This window comes from Haplochromis burtoni, unplaced genomic scaffold (assembly GCF_018398535.1).
Source record: "Haplochromis burtoni strain Fernald_Lab_line unplaced genomic scaffold, NCSU_Asbu1 Contig_108, whole genome shotgun sequence".
Taxonomy (NCBI): domain Eukaryota; kingdom Metazoa; phylum Chordata; class Actinopteri; order Cichliformes; family Cichlidae; genus Haplochromis; species Haplochromis burtoni.
In genome coordinates, this window is record NW_024582469.1 from 1,734,232 (window position 1) to 1,745,307 (window position 11,076).

The 11,076-nt window shown below is 43.5% G+C and overlaps 1 protein-coding gene across 1 annotated transcript; it reads left to right on the forward strand.

The window, feature by feature from the left end:
• Window positions 1–409: 409 nt before the first annotated feature.
• Window positions 410–11,076, forward strand: LOC102302542 (glycylpeptide N-tetradecanoyltransferase 1). The gene is made up of 12 exons (XM_005928139.2): window positions 410–1,596; window positions 1,704–1,812; window positions 2,022–2,166; window positions 7,205–7,323; window positions 7,489–7,580; window positions 8,175–8,291; window positions 8,426–8,596; window positions 8,813–8,921; window positions 9,035–9,205; window positions 9,350–9,517; window positions 9,893–10,030; window positions 10,772–11,076. The coding sequence occupies exons 1-12, from the start codon at window positions 1,580–1,582 to the stop codon at window positions 10,793–10,795; spliced, it is 1,380 nt and encodes a 459-aa protein (XP_005928201.1). The 5' UTR covers window positions 410–1,579; the 3' UTR covers window positions 10,796–11,076.

The window sequence follows — 11,076 nt, forward strand, 5'->3', positions numbered from 1 at the left end:
AACTCAAGTGTAAGAATGACATATTAGATTTGTCTTTTTTGAAGTTACAAACCCCTTTTTCTGTTCTCTTACAAAACAATTAAGACTTCCCTTCTCTTCAAAGAAAAAAGGAATAGCTCTCCGTCTTTCCTGCATTAGAACAATCGGTACCTTAATATTTTGTTCTCTGCTGATCTTATATGCAGAGCACAGATCTCTTGATGTGTGTGTTGATGAACATTGTGGTATTTCTAAATTAAATATCAATGATGTGTCAATAATACACATAGTAGGATAATATTATAAATATACCTGTGAAGTCTTGTGTTGGCTACGGAAAAACACAGAATTCTAGATGAATCTGACGATAGCCTTAAAAAAATTACTTATTAATTAAAATAAATCTGTAGATATTGTGATATTATTATTATTGGAAATTGTTCTGTCAGCCCGGATCAATAGGCTGCATGGATGATTATATAAAAGTTTGCTTATTCATCCCAGAAACTGTTCCTATGCCGGGATTTGGATTTTATTCAGTTTCATTCAATTCAGTTTTATTTACAGAGCGCCAAATCACAACAACAGATGCCTCAAGGCACTTTTTCTTATAAGGTGAAAACTCAGTAACAACAACAATAACATTCCTTACCACAACACTTCCTTTCATTTAAGGACATTTTTTATTCTGATAAACAAGACATCTGCTCTTTTGCTGCTGCAGCTCATCTGCATCAAGGTTGGATATGCTGTGCATTCAAAGACAATCTTCTGCAGACCTTGGTTGTAACAAGTGGTTATTTGAGTAACTGCTGCCTTCCTATCAGCGCAAAGGAGTCTGGTCTGGACCTCCGGCATCAACAAAAGAACTGCCGCTCACTAGTTATTCACTTCAACGACCTTTCTTCCCCATGCTGGTGCTCAGTTTAGACTTCAACAGGTCATTGAGATCATGCTTGCAGGCCTAGATGCACTAAGTTGCATCCATTTGATTGGCTGATAGACATTTGAGTTACAAGCAGTCCAACAGGTGTACCTAATTAATTGGCAAGTGAATGTATTTCAGCCACACTGAGCTCTTATTACTCCCTAGTACTTTAAACTGTAAACTGATGTTACTTTAATATTTTGGTAATATTTGAATTCAATCGCTATCATTTGCTTGTGTGCAGAAAAATCCTCAGTGAGATTATATGGTCAAATTAGCCGTGTTTTCTTACATTGTGCTGAAAAAGCACAAAGATTGTCAGGTCCACAGGAGATATAAAGTTCTGGAAAAGTGCTGAATTTTAAAAGGGCGCCTGTATGGGAACTCTGCAATTAGACAGCCCCAACCAATTAAAACCTCTACCTGGATCAAGCTGCTGTAAGCTTTAATCTACCAGAGGACTCTATTTAGCAGCAGTCTGACATATGAAGACCGTGAGAAGTCATACGTAATTGTCCGTATTGTTCTCGGTTATCTATCCACTGGGTGGGAGCTGGGTTGGGTAACTGAGGCGTCCGCCCTCCTCCCCTCACTGCTTGCAGAGATAAGAGATGAAAAAACCACAAAACACCACCAGTCACCCTCAGCTTAAGGGAGTCACACTTGCTTACAATGGCTGAGTCAAAGTAGTAAGTACAGCAATAAATTCTGTTTTCCATTAACTGAACATCTAAAGTTTCAGTACTGAGTACAGAGGAATATACGGGAACTTTAGGGCATTAAAAATGTCTTTCAGTGATGAGAAGCTGCCAGATGACAAGAATAGTAGCTTTAAGAAGAGCAAAAAGAAGAAAAAGGGGGACGATGCCTGGAGACCACAGGGGCCAAGAGACCCATTCGCCATGGTTTGTTTTTTTGTGCATGGTTGACTGTGATATTCAATATGTTTTGTTTGTGGACTATGAATATTTGGCTGCTGGAAACATTTCGTTTTCAGTGCATTTGTATTCTAGCTGTAGCTGATTTTTCTTTCTTTTTGACGGTCAAACTTTTACTTTCTTAGGTGGGATATTTGCACAATGACCTGTCCTTTCAATGTCCTGTTCTGTACTAGCTGGATGCTTTGCCAGAGAACAAGCAGCAGGAGATCCAGAGAGCCCTTCACCTCTTCTCCTTGGAGCCAGGTCTGCCAAAGACCCTGCAGCAGGCCAAAAAACACACCTACTGCTTTTGGGACACGCAACCTGTCCCTAAACTGGGTAATCCGTCTTTTAGAAAAAGTCTACCTAAGAAAGCACCAATAAAAACACTAAACTTTTTCTTTCGTCTGTCTGCTATAATTCTGGCGGCTGTGGGTTAGCTTAGCTTAGCACAAATAGAAAATTTAAACAAGCTTGTCCAAGTGTCCAAAGATAGCAAAATCTTTATAAACTTTGATTTTAGCAGACTAGACAAACAAGGCATTATAAGAAAGGTGGTTTAATAGTCAAGGTAATTATGGAGCTTTAGCTATCCCAATATGATTAGGTTACTTATTTCTGTGTCCAGTTTCTATGCTAATCTGTAAGATAACTGGCTATATACAATTAAGGACTTAGTGGAGTCAGAGTCTTGTTCACCAACAGGAAACTCCCGTGGTTGCAAAAATAACTCCAGTTACAAAGGAGTCAATAGGAAAAAAATAATTCCATGTACATGAAAGTATAGTGACTGTCTTCTGTTGAGTTCACAGTCACACTTGTAGTTTCAATCCTTACTGAATAGAGTGAAATGTTGATTTTTCAAATTATGGCCCATAGCTGAGTCAAAAACAGAGCTATAAGTAAATGAAATTGGCTATATAGAAGGAAGCCTTGCTAATGGTTTCTAGCCCAGCACAGTAAACTGTGCAGTGGTTGTGACATCTGATTGTAATACTGGTTTAATTCCTTTCGGTTTGTTTCAAATTAACATATAAAATGTGTATGTTTGAATGACCACCAAACCCATCTTAAAACAGCCAAAGACTTATTTACTCGTCCAATCTGGCTACACTTTCATTCACTCACACTCACTACAGCATTAGTGTGCAGTGTCCTTGGGGTTTTCAGTAAGTTCCACCCCTCACTCATGAGGTCTGGATTTGAAACAAAGATGGAGGGGGGGGGGGGGGGGGGGGCCAAGTCTATCTTTTACATACAGCGTGGACTGGCTGCTTACTAAAGTCTGTATACAGAGAAAGAAGTAGTTTTGGACTGTATTGGTGCATTCTTACATTTTACAGCGAAACGTATCACAGCTACACATGTGGATTGTTAGTCGGCAAGATACAGACCTCTTCTGGAAAACAGTGTTTTTTCTTTTCTTCCACTGTTTCTGGCATCTGTATGATACTGGCATTCTCATTATGTGTTGTGTGGTGTAGTATATATATATATATATAATATATATATAATATATATATATATATATATAATATATATATATATATATATAATATATATATTATATATATAAGAATATATATATATATATATATGAATGAAACGACAACAAATTTAAAAAAAAAAAATACATATATATATATATATATATATATATATATATATATATATATATATATAGCTGGATAGCGTAGTGGTTAGACTACACGCCTTTGGAGCAGAGGATCGCAAGTTCGATTCCTGCCTGGGGCGTCTGTATCCAGTAAGGGTCCTAAGGCTAGACCCCCTATGCTAAGCGAGCCTACCGCAGACATGAGCGAGACAGATAAATATGAAGGCATGCCGGCTCGGACGTCGCCCGGATCAACAAGGTCCGCGTCAGGTGTTGAGGAACCAGGGCACCCTGACGAAAAGTGGGCTACTGGAACAAGAAGGCATCGGTGGGCAAGAGACGAAAACAGGGCGTTGTTGGAATGCTACTACGCAAGTAACCCCGGCGGAAGGGGCTACATGAATAGGATGACGGACCTATGGATTCTTCGATACCCAACATCCACAATGACGGCGAAACAACTAGTAGCTCAGTGTTCCAACATTCGAAAGAAGGGACTGCTCTCACAGCTAGAGATTGACGAGGTACAACACAAATGCTACGGCAAGGAGGAGTCAGGACGCCAGGTCAGGGGGGAGATATCATCACCCCCACCCGAGATTGGGTACATAGCCCCAAGTGCGATAGGAGAAGGATCGTTGAGTGCGAGAGGAACTGACCTGAAAAATAGGATAATGGCCAAGCTTGAAACCTGGATCCCCCGTAGCCGGTTACCAAGATTACGTGAAGTACCCTCAGAAGGTCTGCTAGATGATGTTAATGCAGCACTACGGGCAATACCTACAACCACGATTACCGACACTAACAAGCTGATCTACAATACGGCAGCAGTGATCAGTGAGATGCTTGGCTACAAGTTGAACAGCCACAAGGGGCAGTACCCTCCATGGAGAAGGAGGCTAGAGGGCAAGATCAAAGTAGCACGGAGGGAGGTTAGCCAACTAACGGAGTTGCAGAAAGGTGCGACAAAGAAGGTGCCTAAGAAATACAGCAAGCTGTCCATACCTGAGGCCTTGGAAACTGCCAAGCAAAGACTCACAGCCTTGGCCAGCCGCTTGAGGAGGTACACCAGAGAGATAGAAGGCAGGAGAATAAACCAGCTGTTCTCCACAGAACCAGCAAAGGTGTACTCTCAGTGGCAAGGGAACAATAATAAGAGAACAGCACCACCAAGGCTGGAGACGGAGCAATACTGGAAGAGCATATGGGAGAAGGACGCAACCCATAACGGCAATGCTCAGTGGCTAGTGGATCTGAGGGCAGACCACAGCGACCTCCCTGAACAGGGTCCAGTAACCATCACAGTGGCAGATATCCAAGAAAGGGTCTCCAGTATGAAGAGTTGGACAGCACCAGGGCCCGACATGGTTCACGCCTACTGGCTAAAGAAGCTGACTGCACTCCACGAGCGTCTGGCAGCACAAATGAACCAGCTGCTAGTTAACGAGAGACACCCGGAATGGCTAACCGAAGGTCGGACGGTCCTGATCCCCAAGGACCCCAAGAAGGGACCGGTCCCCTCCAACTACCGACCAATAACCTGCCTCAGTACTACATGGAAGCTCCTGTCAGGCATCATATCGGCTAAGATGAACAGGCACATGGGTCAATACATGAGCGGGACACAGAAAGGAATTGGCAAGAATACCAGAGGCGCAAAACACCAGCTACTGGTAGACAGAACAGTCAGCCGAGACTGCAAGACCAGACTGACCAACCTGTGCACTGCCTGGATTGATTACAAGAAGGCCTATGACTCAATGCCCCACAGCTGGATACTGGAATGCCTAGAATTGTACAAGATCAATGGGACCCTAAGAGCCTTCATCAGGAACTCAATGGGGATGTGGCGTACAACACTAGAGGCCAACTCCAAGCCCATAGCACAAGTCACCATCAAGTGCGGGATCTACCAAGGAGATGCTCTGTCCCCACTGCTGTTCTGCATAGGCCTGAACCCCCTCAGTGAGATCATTAACAAGACTGGCTACGGATACCGACTACGGAACGGAGCAGTTGTCAGCCACCTCCTGTACATGGATGACATCAAGCTGTATGCCAAGAGTGAACGAGACATCGATTCACTGATCCACACTACCAGGCTATACAGCAATGACATTGGAATGTCGTTCGGACTGGAGAAGTGTAGTCGGATGGTAACAAAGAGAGGGAAGGTAGTCAGAACTGAGGGGATTGAACTACCAGAAGGCAACATTGCAGACATAGAGGACAGTTACAAGTACCTGGGGATCCCGCAGGCAAATGGGAACCATGAAGAGGCCGCTAGAAAAGCTGCAACCACCAAGTACCTGCAGAGGGTCAGGCAAGTCCTGAGGAGTCAGCTGAATGGTAAGAACAAGATCCGGGCCATCAACACGTACGCCCTGCCCGTGATCAGGTACCCTGCTGGGGTAATAGGCTGGCCAAAGGAGGAGATAGAAGCCACTGACATAAAGACAAGAAAGCTCCTTACCATGCATGGAGGGTTTCACCCCAAGTCCAGCACCCTGAGGCTGTACGCTAAGCGGAAGGAAGGGGGCCGGGGACTGGTGAGTGTCAGCACCACAGTCCAGGATGAGACAACGAACATCCAAGAATACATTGGGAAGATGGCCCCAACTGACCGAGTGCTCAGTGAATACCTCAGGCAGCAGAAACCCAAGAAAGAGGAGGGAGACGAGGAACCATCATGGAAGGACAGGCCCCTGCACGGTATGTACCACCGGCAGATAGAGGAGGTGGCTGATATCCAGAAATCCTACCAGTGGCTGGACAAAGCTGGACTGAAAGACAGCACAGAGGCACTAATCATGGCAGCACAAGAACAAGCTCTGAGTACAAGATCCATAGAGGCTGGGGTCTATCACACCAGGCAAGACCCCAGGTGCAGGCTGTGTAAAGATGCCCCAGAGACAATCCAGCACATAACAGCAGGGTGCAAGATGCTAGCAGGCAAGGCATACATGGAACGCCACAACCAAGTGGCCGGCATAGTGTACAGGAACATCTGTGCCGAGTATAACCTGGAAGTCCCGAGGTCAAAATGGGAGATGCCCCCAAGGGTGGTGGAGAATGACCGAGCTAAGATCCTGTGGGACTTCCAGATACAGACGGACAAAATGGTGGTGGCTAACCAACCGGACATAGTGGTGGTAGACAAACAGAAGAAGACGGCCGTAGTGATCGATGTAGCGGTTCCGAATGACAGCAATATCAGGAAGAAGGAACACGAGAAGCTGGAGAAATACCAAGGGCTCAGAGAAGAGCTCGAGAGGATGTGGAGGGTGAAGGTAACGGTGGTCCCCGTGGTAATCGGAGCACTAGGTGCGGTAACTCCCAAGCTAGGCGAGTGGCTCCAGCAAATCCCGGGAATAACATCGGAGATCTCTGTCCAGAAGAGCGCAGTCCTGGGAACAGCTAAGATACTGCGCAGGACCCTCAAGCTCCCAGGCCTCTGGTAGAGGACCCGAGCTTGAAGGATAAACCGCCCGCAGGGGCGTGCTGGGTGTTTTATATATATATATATATATATATATATATACATATAGAAAATTTTATGCTCAGCTGACCTTCCTTTTGCTTTTACATATGATAAGAAGTCCTGAAACACTGACTTTGTGTTGACCTTTTGAAAATATATTGTAAGTTTATAGTAGATAGTATAAAAAGTGCATTTGTACATCACTCCTTCATTCACTTGTACTGAGAATAGTGTTATCTGAATGTCATTCGATGCAGTCATGTCTATTTCTCTGCCCTCAGGTGACAGCATTACAACTCATGGCCCAATAGTAGAGGGTGAGGCAAGTATCCGGAAGGAGCCCTACTCACTACCTCAGGGCTTCTCCTGGGACACTCTGGACCTGAGCAGCCCTCCAGTGGTAAGTTATTTATTGTAGGTTGTTGTATGCAATAACAGAAAATATATGGCAGTCTTTTGCTAGCATTTCAGAAGTAAAGGACCAACTTCTTAGTGTATGGCTCAGAAAAATCAAATGCTATTTAAAATAAAATGAATCCAATTCAGCGGTTTTCCATCATTTCAGTTGAGAGAACTATGCAGTCTACTAAATGAGAACTACATGGAAGAAGATGATAACACGACCAGATTTGACTTCTCTCTGGAATATCTGCAGTGGTAAGCTCCGAAAAGATGTAGTGCCTTTTGATGTCTACTTTTTAGCATTAATAGCTTTTAAAACCTTTAAAACTTATCTAATAGAGAAACACACAGACATACACACACATACGGCTCAGGCATACTTCATAGATTTTTACAGATTCACAGCTGGACTCTGCTCTGTGTAATCACAGTGCTTTGCTTTCAGCCTCTGTGTTACACCGAATTAAAACACTAAATGTCTTTAAAGGACATTTTTTCCCCAACCTGACCTAACACATCATATCTTTAACAAGCCTCTGCTTTAATGTCGTCACTGCTGTTTTGGTTTTTTTGTTTGGGTTTTTTTTTGGCAGTGATCTCCATAAAGCAGTACCTTCGGGGCTACTTGCATCAAAATATAATAACATTTACTTTGAAATGAATAATTAGCGCTATCTTTCCAGGAATTGGCACAAGTGTTTGGCCCTGAGGTTGAAAAAACTGCTGCATTCATTTAGCCTCTGAATTCACATCATGCTGAGTTCTTTCTTTTTTTTTCAGGGTGTCGTGAACTATGTCTATATGAAATGAGTGTTGTGCTGCAAACAGCATTATTTGTTTTCTCTTAAGGGCTCTACAGCCTCCTAACTGGGTGGCTCACTGGCACTGCGGTGTGAGAGTAGACGCCAATAGGAAGTTAGTCGGCTTCATCGCTGCTGTTCCTGCAGATGTTCACATTTATGAGATGTGAGTAGCTCATAAATATATGCAAAGATGTGTGTTTGTGTGAAGTCTGATGAGTGATGTCCGCATTCAGAGCACGTAACCGTGGCAATTTCCTCGTGAACATCTCAAAGCTGGGACTCAAAATGTTTCTGCAGGGAGAGGCGGGTGGTACAGGTCAAATTCCTGTGTGTTCATAAGAAGCTCCGCCTCAAGCGAATGACTCCAGTGCTGATCCGAGAGCTCGCCAGACGGGTCAACCAGCAGGGGCTCTGCCAGGCTGTCTACACCACTGGCATAGTACTGCCCACACCAATAAGCTCCTGCAGGTAGTAGCTGCCACACGTAGTTGAGTCACAATTTAAAGGCACGGTGCAAAAGGGAATAAAATCAGCACGTTTTTGTCACGTTGCCATGGATGCCAGACTCTTCCACCTTTATCTACAATAACTAATTATACATTTAGGTGATTGTGTATGCTTCACTTAGGTTACATTTCGTGTTCTATTTATGAAGGAACGTCTCTTTCAAATAAATCCTTTTAGACTTTGGCATCGCCCACTTAATCCTCGTAAGCTGATGGAGGTCAACCACCCAGCACTGAGACAGAGCATGAACCTGCAGAGAGCTCTGAAGTTCAACCGCTTACCTGAGGTTAGTCTGTGCCGCCATCTAGAGACAGAAGTTTACTGCTGCATGTTGCTACTGCAGCACTTCTCGAAAGCATTTCTCCTGTTTTCATTCACTTTGCTCGAATTATTTCCAAGGTGACAAAAGTGCAAGGTCTGCGCCCTATGACCAGAGAAGATATCCCGGGGATACATTCACTACTCCAGACAAACTTCTGCAAGTTTCACCTCAGCCCCATCTTATCCCTGCAAGATGTAGAGCATCTGTTGCTGCCGAGGGAGAATGTGATCGACACCTATGTGGTCGAGGTCTGACCTCACTGTATCTCTACTTTAAATTATATCGAAGAAGAAAAAAAAGTTTTTTCGCTGGGGTTCTTTTTTGGGGGGAATTTAAAATGATATTATGCTGTAGTCATTAAAAATGTATTTGCCTCCTCTCCTCCCACACAGGGTGATAATGGTGCCCTGACAGATATAGTGAGTTTCTATAGCTTCTCCTCGAGAGTGCTGAATCACCCGGTCCACACAAGCCTCAGAGGAGCTCGCCTCCTTTATGTTGTCTCTACTAGAACGAAGCTGGTCGACCTGATGGAGGACACCCTGGTCCTGGCAAAGTCTGTGAGTGTGTCACTGTAAAAACTTAGTTCATATAAAGCATGGGAGCCAGGGATCCTTTACAGAGGCCAAAGTACATCCTCATATTCGTTACCCTAGTCTCTGGTCTCTGGTTGGGTGGTGGCTGGAGCCTATCCCAGCTGTCGTAGGGCAAAAGGTGGAGTAATGCCTAGATAGGTTGCTAGTGTGTTGCAGGGCTAACAATTCACACTCCCATTCACACCTATGACCACTTTATATAACCATTTATCATCTAAAAACTGAATTATGTGCCATTATGTGTCACTCCACTTCATATGCTGTAAGCTATGAAGCTGTGTATAACTGATTTTGTGCATATAATGGTCACGTTATTGTTTTTCATCCCCTCGCTAACAGAAAGGTTGTGACGTCTTCTCTGCCATCGATGTGATGGACAACAAGAGTTTCCTGGAGAAGCTCAAGTTCAGTGTCATTGACCAGAGTGTTCATTACTATTTGTACAACTGGATGTGTCCTAATATGAGCCCAGACAAGGTATTCAGTGCATTAATGTTGCAATCAGTTAAGAGCCATTACTGTCATTTTTTACATTTACATGCAATGGTCCACCACTTTATTGTCTAATCTTGGGTCAAAGCACTGATGAGTTTTGCTTTGGGTCAGATTGTGGGTTCAGTGCATCAACTGTAAAGAAAAGTGGGACAGAAGTCCTCCACGGTGATGTGGAGAAAACCACTACTGCAGGTTATTGCTGCTCAAAGTCGTTCCACATGCTATTTAATCATTGGGTATACATCATTTTTAACAGGACCCAATGGATTCCTGTGCTTGCAAATGCCTTAAATGCACATTTTTTAGACGACTAAGATTTTAGTGAGGACAACGAGAAAATGATGCTACGTCTCACTTGATTTAACACCTTGTTGTATACTTTTTGAATTAGTTCATGGCCTCAAATCAACTTTCAAGACAGGTTTATTATAACATGATGTTTACTTTATAAAGTATAATCCCATTTAGATTAAAATAGATAATAAATGATTCTGGATGTGAATAGTTTGTGTTTGACAAGTTGCTACATTATGAGTTGACAGCGTTACCGTTTTTTCACCCGTTTTGTCTTGTCAGGTATAAAAAGTAAATAAATAAAATGGCAATGTCAGAAACTGCTTAAAAATGTTTGCGAGTCCACCCTGAAAGGTTCAGTGTAGGTGTCTCCTGTCCTTGATAACTGTTGCTCATCAGTAATTCATATAATGGACGTGTGCTTCACAGGTTGGCCTTGTGTTCCCAAACTGACCTGCTACTGGACGAGGGCAGAGTGGCAGAGCGGTGAAGCGAGTGAAAGGACTTTCAGGAGACTGGACGTCAAACTGCATCAGTATCAGCAAAGGGGAATTTGGGGTTTCGGGGGGGAAAACTGAAAAACACATGTTTTCAAAAAATCAAGAAGAGGAATAAAGGCTGAATTAAATTTCCAGATGCATTTCTGATTTTTATGGCAGTTATTCATTGGGTCCAGTTTTTTTAGTAACAGGGACAAATTGTTTTTGACGTAAAGGAGAATTTGTGCTGTTCAG

Excerpts from the sequence above, each read along its gene's own strand:
- LOC102302542 (XM_005928139.2), top strand. Across the intron at positions 7,581-8,174 it reads TCTCTGGAATATCTGCAGTG|GGCTCTACAGCCTCCTAACT; the intron begins GTAAGCTCCGAA and ends TTTTCTCTTAAG. Across the intron at positions 8,597-8,812 it reads ACACCAATAAGCTCCTGCAG|ACTTTGGCATCGCCCACTTA; the intron begins GTAGTAGCTGCC and ends AAATCCTTTTAG.